Here is a 21,199-nt window from a genome sequence, read left to right as displayed (position 1 = left end):
GATGAATTCATTGCTATTCTAACTCCATTTCTTTGTCATTTACTGTATTGGTGCATCAGGAATTATCACATAATATGCTTGGATTTTACCAAGAAGGTTTTAACATTATCGCTTTTAAAATCATCATGGAGATATAGTGATGTGGGCTTGATGGTAGTGTGCAATTGTGTGGATTTAGAACTAGGCACTTAACTGAACAAAAGATGTTAATTAATGGAGATTCATACAAGTATGGAAGGTTGTTTCTAGTCAAAAATATCCTAGTATTTTTCCTTTAGCTTTGACAATTCACTCTGTATAGTCATTAATTAACTAAATAGATGGAAGGCTTCATCACTTTTGTGGAAAACATGAAGCTAATATGACAAAACAGATGCATAATGATTTCAATAAATCATCAAGTTTGAGTAAATAGAAATAGTTGATGCTTTCAGCAGAAATTCCTATCAATTCTTATACTTGGATTCAAACAATAAACTTTATAAGTACAAGGTAGTAATGAAAAAATTCTAGTTTTTTAGGTTTTTTATGTTGCTTGAGTCTTTGGGTAGACTGAGATTAGCATGATTCAGTTAAATATTTCAGAATGCATTAGGAAAACATCATGTTCATAATCAGGACAATATACTTCATTCTGGTTAGACTACATTTGAAGTAATACATTAAGTTTTGAGTGCCAGTTTTTAAAAGACTTGGTCTTCCCATATGCCAAAGGTGACTGATTAGATCCTTCACCTGATCAGCAAGATAGCTCCACTTTATCTCTCCTTAAGCAATCTTCCCAAGGACTCACCACATTAAACGCTACAAAATGTGACCACCTGCTTGCCATACCCTACTGCAGCTCAAACTTCCAAACTCCAGAGCTCCCTCAGCCTCATGTCACCATTTTCTGTTCCCATACCCTTATTTAACTTAGAGAATAGGTGTATATGGCCTGACTTAGTGCTGTGTTTTAGTAGTTGGAACTCAGTTGTTAGGAAGGCCATTAGGAGAGAAACTACATCACACAAGAATCTATCGAATTAAATGTGGTTATTTAACTGAGAAAAGAGAACATGCAGGAAAAATTGTGGTATGTCTGTATTCAAAAGTGAGAATTTGTTGAATACAAGAGAGATTAGACTTGTGATTAAAAGATCTTAGGGTCAATGGAAGGATGCTACTGATGGATAGGATAAATGAGTCAAAGTAGTCAATTCAGGACTGGTAACTTCTGTGACAGTTTAAAATCCTCATACACCTTAAAATGATACATAGTGAGCTATTGTAACCCAAAATAAATTCATTGCCTTTTTCCCTACTGTGTGGCAATAAACATTTCCCAAGGTTGCAAGGTATAAATTTCAAGGAAAGGAAATTTTTTGCCAGGCTTGTCCTAAAAAGATTTTTTAACCTCTATAGGGCTCAGCAGAACTTGAATTTTGTTTTCATAGGTATAATGCCATTTTTATCTTATTAAGAAATATAAGAATAGGATAGAGCATGAGTAACAGTAGACTAGAATTTTAAAAAGTGGGTCTTCTTTATTTATAATAGTTTTTATCATGTTACGTAATTTATTCTTGTCATAATATTTATATTGCCTTTAGATTTGGCTAGAAAGGAAAGTAAGAAATCCTGGTTCAGAAGAAGTAATTGGATAGTACCAATGAATGTTGGAGACACTGGCACACAGTCTGTAGCAACACAACCATCCCCTCTCCCTGGTGAGTAATTGGGAAAAACAGTTTTGAACAGTTTCTAAGTTCTAAATTGGCATATTTTTTCTTCTTTCCAAAAAATTCATCATGGTAACCCTAGTATGTACAATGTTTTCCCTGAGCATTAAAATAGGATGATAATTTTATGTTTCTTCCCTCAAGTTCACTTTTAAAGGTCTTTGAACTAATTGCTATATATAATAGGGAATTGTTGACTTGGGACTCCTTACCATACTGTTTTTCACACCATTCATTAGAACTCAGTGAGATTTGGTCTGTATAATTTTGGTACCTTGCCTAATATTATTTAAAGCAATTACTGAAAATATCTGATTGCATATTATTTAAATTTTGAAAGAAATTTCAGAATAAAGAAAAGAAACTATGAGAAATGAATGAGCAAAAAAATAAATGTTCAAAAGTGAAAATAGTATATACTTTGATATATGTTTAGATTCTTTATCTGGATGTGGATAGCCTTTTCCGTCATCCTTTTAGAATTAGTGATCATTACATGGTGTTCTTATTAAGGTGCACACTGTTCTCCTGGTTCTGTTCATTTCACCCAGCATCAATTCAAGTCTTTCCAAGTTTTTTTCTGAAATCTACCTGCTCATTTCTTCTTTACATTTTCTATGGTTTATTTATTTTCATATTATTACAATAATCTTGTTGTGAAAGTAAACATACACCCCCCCCCAAAAGATAGACAAACCTCAAGAGAAATGAAGTGAGGGGGGAAAAGTGTACTTCAGCCTTGTTTGGATTCCATGGGCTCTGTGTATGGCATGAGTTGCCTTCTTGCTAATAAGTCCATCAGGGAATAAGTTTCTATATCTTTTCCCCCAGTCACTATCACTAGTTGTATTTCCTGCCATTCAATTCCTATCTACTTCCTCTTTATTCTATTCTTTCTCTCCTTTCACCCTGTCCCTGCTCAGAAGCATGTTGTATCTAATTACCCTTTCTCATGATCTTCCCTCTCTTCTCTCCACTCGACCCCTTCTCCCATTACTTCCCTCTCATTTTTCTCAAGGGTAAGACAGATTTCTATACCCTATGGAGTGTGTATATTATTTATTCACTTAGCCATTTCTAATGAGAATGAAGGCTCACTCATTTCTCCTTGCCTTTACCCCTTCCATTCCATCAGAAAACTTTTTCTTGACTCTTTTATGTGAAATATCTTAGCCCATTCTACCTCTCCCTTCCTTACTCCTCTTATCACCTATTGATTCCATCTTTCTATGACATTATACCATTATATTTAACTCCCTCCTGTTCCTTATCTATATATGCTCCTTCTAACAGCAATTATAAATGAAAAGGTTCATAGGAGTTATTAATCTTCTATTCCATGCAGGAATTGTGCAGTTCATCATCAATAAATCCCTCGTAATTAGTCTTTCCCATTCACCCTCTATACTTCACCTGAATCCTATACCTGAAGCTAAAACTTTTCTTAAGCTCTGGTTGTTTCATCAGGAAAGTTTGAAAGCCCCCGGTTTCATTGAAAGTTCATCTTTGCCCCTGAAAGAGGAAGTTCAGTTTTGCTGGTAGTTGATACTCATTTGTAATTCAAACTCTTGCCTTCTGGAATACCATATTTGTGGCAGTTTGTAATATTTTCTCTTTGACTTTGGGAGTTTTGTAATTTGGCTCTAATATTCTAGGGAGTTTTTCTCTTTGGATCTCTTTCAGGAGGTAATTAGTAGATTCCCCCAATTTCTATTTTTCCCTGTGCTTCTAGGATCTCAGGGCAATTCTACTGTAATATTTCTTGAAAGATGAAGCCTAGGCTCTTTTCCTGGTCATGATTTTCAGGTAACCCAATAATTTTTAAAACTCTCCTGGATCTGTTTTCTAGGTCAGTTGTTTTTCCAATGAGATATTTCAAATTTTCTTCTAATCTTTTCTTCTTTTGGTATTATTTTATGGTTTCATTATTTCTTGCAAAATCATCAGCTTCTTGTATTTCCAATCTACATTTGCAGGAGTTATTTTCTTCAGAGAGTTTTTTTAAATCTCCTTTTCCAGCTGATCAATTCTGCTTTTGAGGCCTTTATTCTTCTCATTTGCTTTTTGGGTTGCTTTTTTCCAGTAGACCTAAGCCTAAAATAGTTTTTAACATGTTATTTCTTCAGTATTTTTTATATTTCTTTCACTAAGCTGCTGACTTGGTTTTCATGATTTACTTCCATCGCTCTCATTTCTCTTCCCAATTTTTACTTCACCTCCCTTACTTGTTTTTCAAAGTTTTCTTCTGAGCTTGACCATAGCCTGAACCCATTTCCTATTACTCTTGGAAGTTATGGATATGGAAGCTTTGACTTTGTCATCTTCTGAGTGTGTATTTTGATTCTCCATGGGACTAAAGAAATTTTTTATGGTCAGATTCTTTTTCTGTTGTTGGCTCATTTTCTTAGCCTAAGACTGATTTACTGCACTTCCAAGGCTTTGGGGGTTTGGGATCACCCCATAAACACCTTAATTCCTCCAAGGTTTTATGAGAGGCTCTGACTGATCTCCTGCTTTGTGCTCTGTTTTATGAATGACCACAAGCCCCTTCCCTTTGCCCTAGAGCTGTGAGGAAGGGTTCATCCTGTAGGTTCTCACCACAAGGCTGCTCTGAGTACTCCATGCTCACTCTGGTATGTCAGACTTCTCTCACCACCCCTTCAAACCATCCTTGGTGATCCATGGGTTGAGAGTTGTGCAAACTGCTCCTTCTATGAGAGATCCAGGTGCCCCCAGGGACCCACCCATGGGCTTCCTGGATCTGGCTGCACTGTGGCTCTTTTCAGTCCCCAGTACCAGTAAAACAGACCTTTCCTGTGGATCTTATAAGCTGTCTTGTACAGGGAACTTGCATTGCTCAGTCTTTCTGTAGCTTTTGCCCATCTACATTTTGACTAGAGTCATAATTTGAAGGCTTTTGGGAATTTTTTAGGGACAAGTTTCTGAGAATTCCTGTCCTCATGCCACCATTGAAAAGCGTACTTCTCATCATTTCTTTATAGAACAATAATATTCCATTATATTCAAATACTACAGCTGATGCAGCTTTTTGTCATTTTTATGGGCATTCTCTGTTTCCACTTCTTCACGACTACAAAAAGAGCTTCTATAAATATCTTTGTTCATGTCAGTCTTTTTCCCTTTCTTGTGTTCTTGTGGGCATACAGACCTAGAAGAGGTCTTGCTGGATCAAAAAGGAAGCAAGAGTGCTATACCATTTCTAGTATAATGTTGAATAAGAAGTGGAGATAATAGACATCCTTGTTTCACCCTGAAACTTCTTATTCAAAAATGCTTCTTGCTTATCTATTACAGAAATTTTCTGGTAGTTTTAGAGAAATGCTTTTTATCATTTTAAGTTAAACTCCTTTAATATGAATGGGTATACATTTTGTAGGAAGCTTTTTCCTGCTTGGATTTAGATAATCATAGAACTTTTTCTTTTATGATCAATTATGCTAATAATTTTGCTGGTAATATCAATTATGCTAATAATTCCTGCATTCCTGATATGAATTTCACCAGGTTATATTGTATTATCTTGTCCATTGGAATGTCATCCCTAAAATTAATTGGTCTATAATTTTCTTTCATTGTTTTGGCTTGTCCTGGTTTAGGTAGCAGAATCATTTTTTTCATAAAAGGAATTTGATAGGATGGCACCTTTTTTCCTAAATAGTTACTATAGTTTTGGAATTAATTGTTCTTCAAATATTTGATAGAATTCATTTGTAAATTCCACTGTCCCTCAGTATTTTGTCATAGGCATGATCATTTTCTATAAATATTCATCTGGTTGATATAGATGATTTCACTCTATTAATTTTTGATACTGGTAATTTGCTTTTTTGGGGGGGGTTTGTTGTTTTTAAATCAAATTATCCATATGTTCTTTGATTTTTTAGAGGACTTTTTTCTATCATAAGAACAGCACTTAGATTTATTTATTTATTAGTTCAATTATTTTCTTTTTGGGGGAGGATGTTTGCAAGACAATGGGGTTAACTGACTTGTATACCTACTTGAGTCTGTACGTTATTGCTTCTTTATGCCAAATCTGATGATAGTTAAAATTCAAACAATCCTTACCTCCTCCCTTCTTTTCCTTTACTGTCTCTGCATTTGATATAATTTATCCTGTTCTCCCTCACTCTTTCCAGTCCTTTCATCACCATCCTGTTGTTTTCACCTTTTAATTTTTTCTTAATCACCACAACAAAGTCGACTTATTCCCAGCCCTCTACTTGCTCTTTCCATTTTACTTCTCTAATAGGGATACGGTTCTTAAGAGTTACAAGTATCTTCTTCCCATGTAGCAATGTAAACAAAGTTTAACCTTATAGAATACCAGGTTTTACCTTTTCCTTTTTATTCATGTACTAATTTACCTTTTTTATAAAAGCTTCTCTTTAGTTTTTTATATGAAGATTAAATTTTCTGTTCAGTTCTGGTCTCCTCATTGGAAAGATTGAAAGTATCTTTTTCAGTTCATGTTCATATTTTTCTCTGAATGATTTTACTTAGATTTGCTAGGTATATAATTACTGCTTAGTTGTAATCAAACTCTTTCTTTCTGGAATATTATATTTCAAACTGTCCAACTCTTTAATGTCATAGGAGCCCAATCATTTGTAATCCTGTTTCTGGCGCCTTGATATTTGAATTTTTTCTTTCTGGTTTCTTGCACTTTTTCCTCCTTGGCCTGGGAGTTCTTGAATTTTGCTACAATATTCCTTGGAGTTTTCTTTTTGGAATGTCTTTTTTTTAGGAGGTGATTGGTAGTCTCTTTCATTGTCTATTTTATCCTCTTGTATGGAAAATAAGAGCTAACCAGACTCTTTTTTCATCTTGTCTTTTAGGTAGTATAATAATTATTAAACTGACTCTCCTGGATCTGTTTCCCAGGTCATTTGTTTTTCCAGTGTGGTGTTTCATACTTTATTCTCTTTTTTCATTCTTTTGATTTTGAGTGATTCCTTAAGTCTCATAAATAAATTCCACTTACAAAATTCTAATTTTTAAGGAAGTATTTTCTTCAGTTAGCTTTTGTGCCTCCTTTTCCTTTTGTCCCATTGTACTTACAAAGGATTTTTTTCTTCAGTCAGTTTTTGTGTTTTCTCTTCTAAGCTATTGATTCTTTTTTTCAGAATTCTCTTGCATGACTCCCTTTTGGTTTTTTTTTCAAATTTTCTTCGATGTCATTTAATTATTTTTGAAATTTTTTTGGAACTCTTCCAAGTGGACTTTTTGGACTTGGAATCAATTCATATCGAGACATTGAACCTAGGCATTTTGACATTGATGTTCTCTTATGAGTTTGTTTGTTTTCTTGATTTTATTAAAAGATGAGCTTTGTTTCTGGGATATAGGGGTCAATAGATCTCTAGCACTTTCCTGCTGACTGTCCTGTGGCTTGAGGTCTCCCTGCTTTCCTGTTCTTCCACTGGCCTTCTGAGCCAGGTCTGTGGGGGCTTGGTCACTTTGTTGTGCTTGGCCTAAGAAGCTTCCTTCGACTGGCTTGCGTGGACAATCCCTGCATTGAACTGTACTTCCCTTTGGCCTAAGTCAGACAGACCTTTCTTGAAGACACCTCCTAAGTTATCTTGGGCTGAAAACTTCTTTCACTTTCTTTTTTAATGGAATTTATCAATCCAGAATTCCTTTAGTCACTTGATTTAATGTTGTTTCCAAGGGAAACTGGGGAGAGCATACCCTGCCTAGCTTTTCTCTTCCAACCTGACTCATTCCAACAAAACTAGATTCAAATGTAATTGGGAAAAGTTTGATGAAATAAATAAAAGTATACACTATGTTTGATAAAATAAAGTATAATGCAATACAGAGAATGTTGATTTTTGTTGTTTTCTAAGTAATCATGTGTCTCTTCAGGAATCCTGGGATCTTTGGAGTTTGACCCCAAGGTGGGGATATATGGCTAAACACAGTTCATTCATTATAGAAAAAGATGTCCCTGTGTCATTATATTTGCAAAAAGCTTCTAATTAATAAGAATATTTTGTATTTAGGTGGTTATACCATTACAGAGGCTATACCTATTGAGCATGAGATCTAACTAGTAAATCTTGCAAACTAGAAAGGTTTTGAGTAGCATTTAATAGCAGTGAAAGAAATTAAAATGTTTTAGAGGCCTTTGTTGTTGTTTTTTATTTGAACCCTTCGAGATTTGGAGATTGACATTAGTATGAGTCAATTACAAATATTTAGATTACTTTAGGAAAATATGATATAGACATCCAGGGCATCATACTTCATTTTGATTAGGCTATATTGCTTGTAGTGTGTTCCCTTATGAGTGACACTCTTGTCTTACAACACCATGTCTTCCCTTTTTTCCAAGATTGAAAGTGCATTGCAAAGATAATCAACAAAATAGGTTTGATCTGCTCTTTTATTTTACCTGTACCAATTTTTCCATCATTTGGGAATGTGGTGGCCTCTATTCCCATGAGCTCACACTATTAATACTAAAGAATCTTACTGACTCCCATAACTCACTGCAGCTCAGACCTTCCAAACTCCAGTGCTCCATTGGCCTCATTTCACCCATATCTTTTCCCAAACCTGTATTTAACTTGGAGAATAGGTGTATACTACCATGCTGGTGCAGTGTTTTAAAAGTTGGAACACTCTCCTTAGAAAAACAAAGAGGAGAGAAATATGATCACACAAGAATAATATATTCATTAAAATGCATTTATTTAGCTAAGACAAGAGACAAAGTGGCAAGAATTGTGGGATCTCTGTATTCAAAAGTTTAAAGAGCTGTTGTGTAGAAGAGAGGTTACATTTGTGATATTTAATCTAAGATGATGTTAGGATCAATGCAAGGGAGCTTTAAAATGATTGGAGCTGCCAGTATGGAAAATAGATTCAGGTTAGGTATCTTATTTTGTGGAAGACTAAAATCTTTCTACAATTTATAATGAGGCTTCATGACCTACTATAGACAAAATTAAATTCATCTCCAGTTCCTCACTGTTCAGCAATAAATATTTCCAATCTCTACAAGGTAAACTTTAAAGTCAGAAAGCCAGACCTGCCCTAAAAACCATTTTAGCTTGTTTACAACACAGTAGAACTTGAATTTTGTTTTCTGGACACAAGGTTACTTCCATCTTCTAATGAAACATGGGAGAAGGATAACATATGAATACCAATAACTATTTTAAAAAATTCTTATTTGACTTTATCATGTCAATTAACCTTTTCTTGTCATTATATTTATATTCTCTTTAAATGTCCCAAATAAAAAAGCAAGTTCAAAAGAAGTCATTGTGTAGCACCAATGAGTGTTAGAGACTGTAACCCACAGACTGTGATATCACTCCCATATACACTCCCTGATGAGTGTTTGGGCAGGGGGAACATTTTTGAATGTTTTCTAAATAATAAATTAACAGGCTTTTGATTTTATCCAAATAATAACAAGTCATAATGACCCACACACAGAATTGTTATCCTTATAGAAAAAGTAGGAAGCTAACTTTGTGTTTTTTTCCTCAAGTTCTCTTTTAAAGGTCTTTGAATTGATATATATGTCAGTTGTTGACTTGTTGACTTATAATACATAATACTTTCCCCACTCCAGAAATTAGAGCTCACTTATGTAGACTTGCTTATATAATTTTGACAAGGTGACTAATTTTTTTGTTTTTTTTTTGCAAGGCAAATGGGGTTAAGTGGCTTGCCCAAGGCCACACAGCTAGGTAATTATTAAGTGTCTGAGACTGGATTTGAACCCAGGTACTCATGACTCCAAGGCTGGTGCTTTATCCACTGTGCCAACTAGCCACCTTGAATGACTAATATTTTTAAGCAACCATTAAAAGTACATAATTTTTAAATTATTGAATTTCATTGGCTCCAAATGGAACTTAAAGATTTTAGGAATGCTTGAACTTAGTGTATAGATTTCCTTTGCCATTTTTCTTAGTGATCCTTAATTAAATTTGAAAGTAATTTCTAACAAATACTGTGATAAATTTTTTTCCTTTAATATTTGAAAATTTATATAAAATACAATTAGAAATGTAAATTGGAAACTTTTAAAATAAGTATAAAAATAAATATCTCAAATTGGCATTCATTATTTTTTATTTGACCTTAAAGTTTTTTCATAATTCCTAATGAGACAAGGATACATTCAGGAGAGGTCTCCTTGACAAATTGACAGCACTCTGAGTGTTGTGGTTTTCTTTCAGTTGTCTGGGAAACTACAAGAATCACTTTGTCACTGGGTCCCAACTGGAGTTAGTTTTTTGGTGAGTAATACTTAGAATCCTCTGTCTCTGGAGTACAAGGGTAAAGAACAGAAGAACTTTATTAAAAGTTATACTAAGTAATAGACAAGTGATGGAAACACTGGTCAGTTAAACCTCTTATGGGGAATTAAGGATCCTTTAAGAGATGTGGCCAGATGGAGAAGACTTAACAGTAGTAAATAGTGTAACCTGCTGTCTGGGGTTGTCACAGAGGAAAGAAAGGGCAAGACCCCTTTCATATGCACTTTCTCTGGTTGGAGGAATGAGGGAGATGTTTATGGTAACATCTAATGTGAGGTACAGTCTCCTGCAAATGAGTAGCATCTCCTTTGCCTGTTCCCATGGACAAGTTTACATGACCAAGTTCAGGCATATGGTCAACTATCATTAAGTTCAGAATGGCTTAGGATTTTCATAAACACATGGAATACTTAAGAATTTGTTACCTAACTTACTGCAAAATGGGGTTTACTAAAAACAATACAAAAGGCAAAACACTTTTGCAGTGCAGTAAAATTAAAAACATTTGTTTTTAAAACAATTTTGTTTTAAAACATGAAGATTACAGCATTTCTGTGCCAGGATTTCCCCTACCTAATAATTGCCTCTCAAATTATTTGAGCCCAGATTCATCTGGAAACTGGGGCAAAAGTCAAAGTCTTCTGTCACTGTTTCAGAAAAAGAGGGGGTTGTCACAGTAGCCCTACCTCTCCTTTTAGAGCCTTTTGAAGGGAAATATATTGTAGCCCAAAGTTATTGGAGACAGCATTAGTAGGAGGTAGACTGGTAAGATATGGTCCAGGTTGGTATTGAGTTGAAATAACTAGTTGTAGACTTGCTGCTTACATCCAAGAGGAAACAATTGACAAGTTTATTTGTATTTTTTTAGGGATTTTTTTTGCAAGGCAGTGGGGTTAAGTGGCTTGCCCAAGGCCACACAGCCAGGTAATTATTAAGTGTCTGAGGCCGGATTTGAACCCAGGTACTCCTGACTCCAGGGCCAGTGCTCTATCCACTGTGCCACCTAGCTGTCCCCTAATTGACAAGTTTAAATGGAGAAGGACAAAATAAAAGCAAGAGAAAAATGATAAGTATCAAAGTATGGGAACCAATAGGGAGAGAAACCAGGAGCCCCAAGCAGAGGAGGAGGAAGACTCCAGAGTGGAAAAATGGGGCTTGCATACATGTTACCTCTTGGACTTTCTTGATGTGCAGTTCCACTTTATGCAAGCTGTTGATATACATACAACAAGATGTACTGTCTGGAGCACAGAAACCACCTGAATATAAGTATGGAGATCACCCTAAGCAATAATAATTTTTCCAAGTTTTTCAGAGTTCAGTGACTCCTGTATGTCAGAAAGGGCATGGGAGGTGTCATTAACAAGGAGTGAAATAACGTGTTAGGTTAGAGAGTACAACTTTGTTTCAAGTCTCTATACTAGGGGAGCAAATATTTGCCCACCTTAGAGATCATAGGATAGTTTCCCCAAAACCAAGTTTTGCATGGGAATATTGGTTCTGAGTGTTACTTTAGATACTCATGGTAGGGAATACTCATGCTCTGATTCAGAGACTGATAAGAGGAATAGACACCAAGAGCTGAGAATAAGCCCTGGTGGTTGGTTGACACTGGAGTCAGATGCACTAGAAAGAAAGTGGTGGGGGAGCACAAAGCAATCCTGTAGTCTGATTCAGGAGAGACCGCATCCTGATCACTCCTGTAAAGGATGTGTTGTAGACACCAGGAAGATACCTGGGTATGTTTTTGGTAATATTGTAATTGGATAAGGTGTGACCTGAAAGGTACTTCAGTGGGAATTATAAATGGATAAAAGAGGACCTTTTTTTGCTGCTGCCAAATCCATTCAGAATAGCATGAGCGGAAACATAATTAATAGAACTTTCCTGAACATCTCCAGCCCTGAAACAAAGATCTTAGGAAATAGATTTGAGAGCATATGGACTCTTAATAAGACCAGGGAGATCCACAGTTGAATATATTCTGGATTCCCAGAGGATAAGGAGAGGGCAAAGGGGGTTATCAAGTGTGTTTCTTGAGAATGGTGGTAGTCACAGAATCTGCCCTGTTTTACAGTTTCTTATTTGAAGCAGAGCATTAGAATTCCAATTAGGAAGAGTCAGATCCAACCCTTGTTATGGAGAAATCGAGAAAGGAGAGATCAATAATTGGAACATAGGGGACTTGACCGACTGGCAGTGGAAAGGAATATGTTTCTAAAAGTCTAAGCTGTAAGAATATGCATCTGCAGAGACTTACCTTCAGAGTTCATCTAGGAGCCTTCTTCAACAGATAGTCAACTCTCCCAATGGTTCCCATGAGTATTGGAAACCTTCCAGTTTTACTGCTGTTGGGGTAGAAATAATGGCACAAAATGGAATTAATTCAATGGATTAGTTGCTTGGGTTTTCTCATGGATTTAATAGGAGAGCCCTATGATGCCTCTTCAGGATAATTAGATCTATGTTTTGGCAAGAATTTCTTGTCATATTCATAGAGAACTATCATGGCAGCATCTAATTTTGGTGTAAATTGAGTAATGATGTGATGATCTACTTCTGTGAGAATATCAGAAGTCAGAAATATCCTGCCATAAAGTAGTTCAAATTGCCTAATACTAATGTTTCCCTGGAGGACAATAAGCACTTTAGCAACTGAATCAGGAGAATCTTTAACCAGTCCTCTTATATCTCTTGACATACTTTAGTTAGAACTCAATGAAATGTGCTATTCCCCAGGCTGAGTGGAGGAAATAAGTGATGACTAGTATCTGGGGCTTGAATTGCTTGGAAAAGAAAAGCAAATCATTATCAGATTGGAAAGAATGGGGGGGGGGTCAAAACTTGTAATAATCTTTCAAAAGAGCTTTTGAGATCTCCTCATTTTGAGTCCTTCAATTTTCCACTTTGACTGAGATAGTCAAGGTGTCCACAAATCCAAGGAGCATCATAACACTCCTACAGGGAGGCCATGGATGCTTCTCTTTGCTAACTTTTCCCCATAAGTACCTCTTCTTTGCATAGATTTTAAGACTCAAGTTGGTCTAGCTGTCCCCTCAAGTTTACCTGATCACAACTAGAACTGCCTTGTAGCCTGTAAAAATTGACTTTAAAGAATTATAGAGGAGATTTCTTCCTACAAACAAGCTAGTGCTGCTCAAAAATAAGTTTCCACTGGTTCTCCTCTGGGATGACCCAGATAGTGACAACTAATCCCCTGTCTTTGGCTATAACCTGTCCTGAGAAGTAGCTATAGGAGGGGAAGAGTAAGATTCAGGGAGCTCAGGGATTAAATTGGGTGGATGTCATAGGCTGTCAACCAGCCTACTAACTGCAGCTATATCTGAATCACTTCTCTGGTGGCTTCTACAATATAGGACTGACACCTATCAGGGTTGAAGTAGCTTTAGAATTTTCTAAACATTTAAAAGGGGAGTTCTTTGCTCTGAGGTATCCCCTCTCTTTTCAAATATGTGCATGAAAACCTTATTGTGTCATTAAAAAGGTTAATCCTTTTGTCTTTTCCCTATTCTAGAGTTTTGGTAAGAACTACTAGTTTATTTGTCTGGGAAGAACATACAGGAGGGAAGAAGTTTAGCTTCTGTAGTTGCATGCACTACAAACACATGTACTCATATGAAACTGGACCTTGTCATATACCATTCCTCCGGTGGATATTTGAGGGGAAAATTCTTTAGACCAGGTCAGCTGGAGTAGACTGAGTCTAAGGTTTCTTCACATTTATGAACCAGGCCACCAGATAATGTGTTGTCTGGGGTTAAGAGTATGGCAAACTCAAACAGTTAAGTCAGGGTGTTGAAGGGGAGAGCTGGATATTTAGTTAGCTTGCTACAAGAAAAACTACAAAAACAAAAAAGCAAAAACAAATTTTAAAAAGTGAAAATGGCATGCTTTGATTTGCATTTAGTTTCTCATTCTTTCTCTGCATGTGGATGATATTATCCATCACCAATCTTTTAGTATTGTCTTGTATTTCTATAATGCTGAGAAGGGCTAAATACCAGAGCTGAGAACTGTAGCGTTGCTGGGAAGGTTACACTGTTCTCCTGACGTCACTCAATATCAGTTCATGTATGTCTTTCCAGGTTTTTAAGAAATCTATCTGGTCATCATTTCTTACAGAGAAATAATATTCCATTATATTCATATACTCTAGCTTGTTAAGTAATTTCCCTTTTGAGGAGTATCCTCTCAATTTTGAATGTTTTACCACGCCAGAAATATCTGCTATAATATTTTACTACATTTAGCTCAGTTATGTGGATTTGCTTGTATAATTTTGACACATTGCCTGATATTATTTTGACAATAATAGAGAGCATCTCTTAATTTAAACTACTTCTTTGACTCTAAAATGTTCTAAACTTTGAGTGTGTAGATTTCTTTTGGCAATTTTCTTAGTTACCCTGAATTACATAGGAAAGGTCTTTCTACCTAATGCTGTGATTTTTTTTTTTTACTTTTAGTATATGTGAGGAAAATGTATTGCCTTTAAATGAAAATATAAATTGGAGACCATTTAAAACAGGTGAAATGATAGAAATTTAGAATTGTCATTATTTGTTATTTGCCCGTAAAGTTTATTCATAATTTCTAATGAAAAAAGTACTCTTGGCAGACCCATAACTTGACAGCACTGTGAAACTTTTTGTTTCCTTCAGTTGGCTTGGAAACCTCCAGAGTCACCAGACTTCCAAAACTCGAACCTCTTGCTGAAACTCATCATAATGGTAATGCAACGGATCATTATTTCTTATTTGCATTCCTTCTCTATTTTTACACATATTAGCTCAACAAGCTAATATTTTATTTTGAAAATCTGTTTTGATTCTTTTGCTCTGAGCTTTGTAAAATTTTCCCTCTTAACATTTGTATCTGTATAATTTTATTTGTTATTCTTTAAGTGCAGCTGTAAAAATATTCCAACTAAATCTTGACCATAATAATTATTCTAAAACTGTTGGGGGGGAGGAATGACTTTAACATATTTTAAAAGGCCTTAATTAATGGTAATATGTTGTTCTTTGTCTGTTAAATGACTTCTTTCATGTAACTGTGGACTTTGAATATAAAATATTAAGATAATGTTCTATGCAGAAGTAGTTGAGGAATTTAGGATTAAAATCTGAATGTCTAAATAGAATTTTCTTATAACTACTATTTTCAAATGCCCACATTTTTTGCAGATTGGACAAGAAGCTGTGATGTTTGTTAATTTGCTACTTATTGAACTTAGGAAATAATTTTTAGAGATTTTGAAGGAGAAAAGAGCATAAATGAAGATAATTCTTTCTATAAATCTGAAGGCTTGCTGGGGGAGAGGGGTGATCAGGCAGTGACTTTGTATAGTGTTACATGTAATAATGAAAATACTGTAGATAAAGAACATGATAAGTGTATCTCTTGCATTTTTTTGTTTGTTTTTTGCAAGGCCATGGAGTTAAGTCACTTGCTCAAGATCACAGTAATTATGAAGTTCCTGGGGCCTTCTTTGAACTAGTTTCTCCTGCCTGCAGGGTCAGTGCTCTATCCACTGCACCACCTAGTTGACCTCCTGAACATTTTAAGTAAAACAATTTCTTTTTCCAGACTCCTGATGCTGGTTCTTCAGATAATTTTACTTTGGTAGTTTCATTAATTATCCTTTTCAGTCATTATATTTCTTTTTAATTCTGCAAGATTCTTTTCAGTGTCCTCCCATAAATTGTTCAGTGATGTTTTCTCTGTGAACCTTGAATTTGGGCACCAAGGTAGCACTCAGGCTTACTTTGCTCTCATTACATGACTGGCCCCTGTGCTTTTCTGATCAAACATCTGGATAATCATTTTTGAAGCATCTTTTGCACAGAAATCAGTCTGTGTCTTCCATGAGCCTGTCATTTATGTTCTTTGTTTAATACATATTTTTAGTCAATAAGAATCCAAAGATAAAATGAAAAACCACTCCTGCCCTCAAGGAGCTCTCAGTAAATACATAGAGCATATGGATGTTGAGAAAGCCCTAGTAACATGGGAGGCTTTTCCCAAGAGATGATCCCCAAGCATAGAGCATAGATGGACGGTACAGTTTGTTACAGGTGGAGTCAGAGGACAAAGCTTCTGTAGACTATGTACAGGACAGTCTGTACATGGGCATAGAGGCAGTAGATATTGACTCTTTAGTAGTTGGAATGAAAGGAATATAAATTGTGCAGAAGTGGAATTGTATGAATAGGTCAGACTTTGACTCAAAATAGTTTTATATCTCCAGATGGTTTATATTTGAAGGATTTGCAGTGATTCCAGAAAGAAAAAAGCTAATTTGGAGACCATTTGGGTCTCCCTGTTTCCCTTTGATTCATATAAAATATTTTATGGGTACATGATACTCTGCTCAAGTCATTTTGGACCTTTTGGGTTGCCTGGCATGACAAATGTTAATAGGAAATAGAGATATTCTGTATTGTTAAGTTTCCCATTTTTATTTTGAGGTTCATTTTTGCTTTCCAATTTGGTGTTGATTTTCATCTATCCTCTAAGTCAATCTGACTGTATAGACTAATGTTTCAACTCTCATAGTCCTCTAATGACTCCCTAGCAAGAAGGTTTTTGATTTTTTTGTGATTGTTTTCATAAGTCATCATTCATTATCTTCTAACTGCATTGATTTTTTCAACTGCTCATGATTAACAGAAGTATGATTCTTTTGTGTATTCAAAAGCATTTTACCCAAACACTGTATTTCCCACACTATCCTCTTTTATAATATATAGCCAATTTCTGAATTTTAAAATGGTCATGTGGTTTACAGGACCTTATTGATATCATTGTATAATTCATCTACTTGCTCATGCTCTGCAACACATGATCATGAATAACTTGAGTTATTTTCATGACTTTCTAACTTGTCATGAGTCCTGAACGGTGAGATGGCTAAATGTTTGGTGCTTTGTTATTAATTGCTATTTGCTGGAGAATAAAAGGAACTGGGTAGCTTGATAATAAGTGGTCCCTGGTCCAAATCCAGCCTCAGACACTTAATAACTGTGTGATCTTGGGCAAATTACTTAGCCCTAATTCCCTCCCAAGCAGGGCTTTCTCCAGTCATCCTGATTCATACTGAAGAGAGGAGAATGTGAGCCTGGTGATTTATAATTGCCCAATATGCCCTCAAATGCAATTAATATGCTTGTCATGGTATCAACTTCCTCAAGCCATGGTCTTCATCGAGAACAAGGGACACACATTACATTGATAAAACAAACTCTTCCAACTCTTTTAATTGTCCCTCCAAAAACAAAAAACAAAACACTGTGCTACTCTCCCAGTCCTTTTATTTTCTACTTTGATTTGTAGTGAAAATTGCTAACAAGATTCATTTCTTTAGTAGAAAATTGATTCATTAGTCATTAAATAAGGATCTCAGTTTTTGTGTAAAAAATACCATGAATGTGATATCCTTTCTGATACTCTGTGGCATTAAGAGAACACATTCTGTTTGGGTTTTTTTTGTACTTTGGTTTTATTTGTTTTTTGTTTTTTTTTTCCTTTTTTAGTTTGGGTTCATTTGCTTTTTTATTTTGGTTTCATGGGTTTCCATTGTATTTACATCTAGTAGCTAGTCTACTTTTGAAATCACCCATCTTTCTAGGTCTTAGATGGTATAAAAATTCAGTTATTAGGACCATACTTTACAGTAGAGTCAAACTCTAGAACTTCTACACTTAGATTGTAATCTCTTTGAGGTCAGAAACTATTCACTTTTTGTTTTTATATTCTAGCATCTAACACAGTATCTTGAATAGAAAATTCTTACCAAATACATGGAGCTCATAAATGTTTGTAAACTTATTCCACACTAGATGAAGTATTGGAAATAATGCTTTTGTGGAAGCAGGTCACTGTATATGATAAAAGAATCTACTAAAGACATCTTGCTCCTTGATCTATAGGTGTAAATAATAGATTTGTCTTTATTAGAAAAAAATCTGATGCAAGCATATATATAGCTATCTTAGGCAAATTTGAAATGTTACAAAATTGTAAATTATTTTAAAAGTAGATCATTTTCTTGACATTTCAGTCATCTCAAATCATCAGTGTCAAAATTTTTTTAAGAAGAATGGATATACATTACAGAATTAGAATTTTTTTTTGAAGGCCAAAGCTTTTACTTCACCTTGATTTGGAATAGCTATAAGAACAATATTTAGATTTCTTTTTCTAGTGAAATTGCAAATTAAGTTAATCCAGTATTTCAGTTTTAGAATTTATCTGAACACTGAGTTGAATTAGGAACATATATTTCTGAATAAAGCAGAACTGTGTGTACTCAACAATTCAAAAATTTAAACATTTTCATTTTAAGATTCAAAATATGAGAAATTTTCATCACATAACTACATTCTGGAGTAAAAATCTCTTCCCCCTGTGAATTTTGTCACTATTTTTAAGCAAGAGACCACAAAGAAAATTGTATTATGTGAGTTTTTTTTCATATTTTAGGTATTGAATGTTTGTAGTATATCTTGTTAGATGTGAGTTTAGAAAAAGATAATATTTTTGCATTGAAATATTTGACCATTTGCTTCTGTTTCCACAGATTTCAGTTCATGGTATTTTTAGAATTTGCTTATGTTCATGCAATGTATGTCTATTAATCTGAATACTATTAAAGGAACTAAAGTTCCTAGCTCTCCACTGTGTGTTTCTGAAATCAGCACAATAACTAATTGTAGGGGAAAATATAGGACTTGTATTACCAAGACACTTTCTTTTGCCAGAGAAGCTGACAAATAATATTTTTCCTTTCTATTTTCTCAGTGAATAGAGATGTGGTTGTTTTTTTTTAGGTTTTTGGCAAAGCAAATGGGGCCAAGTGGCTTGCCCAAGGCCACACAGCTAGGCAATTATTAAGTGTCTGAGACCAGATTTGAACCCAGGTACTCCTGACTCCAAGGCCGGTGCTTTATCCACTACGCCACCTAGCTGCCCCAGGATGTGTTTTAAAAAGTGGAACACTCTTTAGGAGGGCAGCTGGGGTGAAATCTCATCACATAAAAATCTATTGAATGAAGTGTGATATTTAGCTTAGAGAAGAGATAGGATAGTGTGATCACTGTATTCAAAAGTTTGAAAGAGTTGTGTGGAAGAAAGATTAAACTTGAGATGCTTAACCTAAGAAGTTCTTAGCATCAATGTTGAGGAACTCCTCATAGATTGGAACTGCCATTCAGGGTAATAGATTCAGCATAGATTTCTTCTTCTATGCCCAATTAAAATCTTTTTACATACTAGAATGTGACTGAGTAAGCTACAATATCCCAAATTAAATTCACCACCTTGTAACAAAGTCATTGGTAATAAACTTTTCCAAACATCACAAGGTAAACTTCAAAGAAAAAAAATTCTGTTGCCAGGCCTTTCCTGAAAACTTTAGCTTGTTAGAACTTAAATTTTGTTTTCATGAAAGAAGGCCACTTCCATCTTCTTATGAAATAAAAATGAAAAAAAAGAATAGGAAAGAGCATGAGTATTAGTAGGTTAGGCTTTCAAAAAAATTGTCACTTGTCTTCATATATTATTACAGTTTTAATCATGCATTGTTTTCATAACATTTATATTATATATAGATTTCCCTGTAAAGAAAAGTAAAAAGTTATGGTTCAAAAGAAGTCACTGGGTAGCACCATTGAATGTTAGAGACTCTGATCCACAGACTATAGCATCATCCCCAACTCTTCAACCTGGTGAGTAATTGGATAAAAACATTTTTGAACAGTTTCTAAGACATAAATTAACAGATTTTTGCTTTTGTCTAAAAATTTTCAGCCATGGTAACCTATTTGAAAAGAATCCTTTTCCTCATATTGAAAATAGGAAAATGATTTTGAGCATTTTTCCAAAGTCTATGTTTGGCATGGGACTGTTGGTTACAAGTGTTATCAACATGAATAAGAGGAACTATATGATCAAGTATGCACTGACCCAGACACTGATAAAAGGGGAGATGAAAGCTGAGAACAAAGCCTTATGTTTTATGAGACAGTAAGGTCAGTTAATCCTCCAGAAAAGACAGCTCGTGGGATCCTCTCTTCTGATTCAGGAGGTCTGCATCCTGATTGCTTGTGGAAAGGGTGCATTGTGAACACTAGGGAGATATCCAGGTACTTGTTTGGAAATATTGCAATGGGATAAAGTTCAGACTTAGAAGTCCTTGAAGGGGGACTTGTAAATGAATAAATGATCCCTCTGCCAAATGTATAAAAAATAATTTGAGTGGAAACTTAAGTGATAGAACTTCTCAGGACATCTCCAGCCCTCAAAAACAAGAGTCTTGGGCTATTGCCCTACAAAGTTTGCTATTTGAAGCAGAGCATTAGAATTGCAGTTAGGGAGAGTCAGAGCCAACCCAGATATTGGAGAGATAAGATCCAAGAAACAAGAGATTAATAATTGGAGCATAATAATCTTGATCTCTAAGGTATTGGAAATGAGTTTGACTCAAAAAGGGAGGGCAATTCAGATGTAATTATTGTAAAGTATCTATAGACACTTATCTACAGAGTTCAGTGAAGGATTCTTCAACAAATACTTCAGGTTTTCCCATGATTCACAAGAAGATTTGATGTCCTCATGAGAAGAAACTGGGAAGGGGACAGGTTTAATCATAGAAACCAACTACGGAGACCTTCCCATTTTATTGCTGCTGAGGAGAGAGAGAATGACTGGATATGGCCCTTCCCATTTCATTCCCAGTGGTTCAGTAGCTTGGGCTTTCTCAAGATTTTAAATATACCATATCAACAAAATTTATAGGAGAAGGCCCTAATGCCTCTTAAGGTCAATTATCCCTAGATTTCGAAAGGTATTTATTGCCATACTCATAATAGAGTTATTCTGACAGCACCTGTATTAAATTGAGTTATTCCATGTAGCTCCAGCTCTACAAGAACATCAGAAGTCAGAAGTGACCTGCCATAAAGTAGTTTAGAGGACCTAATTTTAATGTTTTCCCAAGGGGCGGGCTTGGGGGAAAGGGGGAGCCATGTGGACCCTCAGCAACCCAACCAGCAGAATCATTATTCAAATCATCTTGTGTCTAGTGACATAATTTGCTTAGGACACCTTTGAGTGTGCTATTTTTTCCACCTTTGCTGATACTTGCTCTCTCCA

The 21,199-nt window shown here is 35.3% G+C and overlaps 1 protein-coding gene across 1 annotated transcript in view; it reads left to right on the top strand.

Moving 5' to 3' along the window:
- The window catches only part of LOC141492312 (ADP-ribosylation factor-like protein 13B), a 63,615-nt gene extending 48,655 nt beyond the window's left edge, over positions 1–14,960 (top strand). Inside the window, exons 9-11 of the mRNA XM_074192782.1 lie at positions 1,593–1,709; positions 14,707–14,775; positions 14,950–14,960. Coding sequence (XP_074048883.1) covers positions 1,593–1,709; positions 14,707–14,775; positions 14,950–14,960 — 197 coding nt within the window. The remainder of the gene's footprint in view (positions 1–1,592; positions 1,710–14,706; positions 14,776–14,949) is intronic.
- The last annotated feature ends 6,239 nt before the right edge of the window (positions 14,961–21,199 follow it).

Source organism: Macrotis lagotis, chromosome 6 (assembly GCF_037893015.1).
Source record: "Macrotis lagotis isolate mMagLag1 chromosome 6, bilby.v1.9.chrom.fasta, whole genome shotgun sequence".
Classification (NCBI taxonomy): Eukaryota; Metazoa; Chordata; class Mammalia; order Peramelemorphia; family Peramelidae; genus Macrotis; species Macrotis lagotis.
Note: the sequence above shows the minus strand (reverse complement) of the source record. Positions and strands in the feature narration are given on the sequence as shown.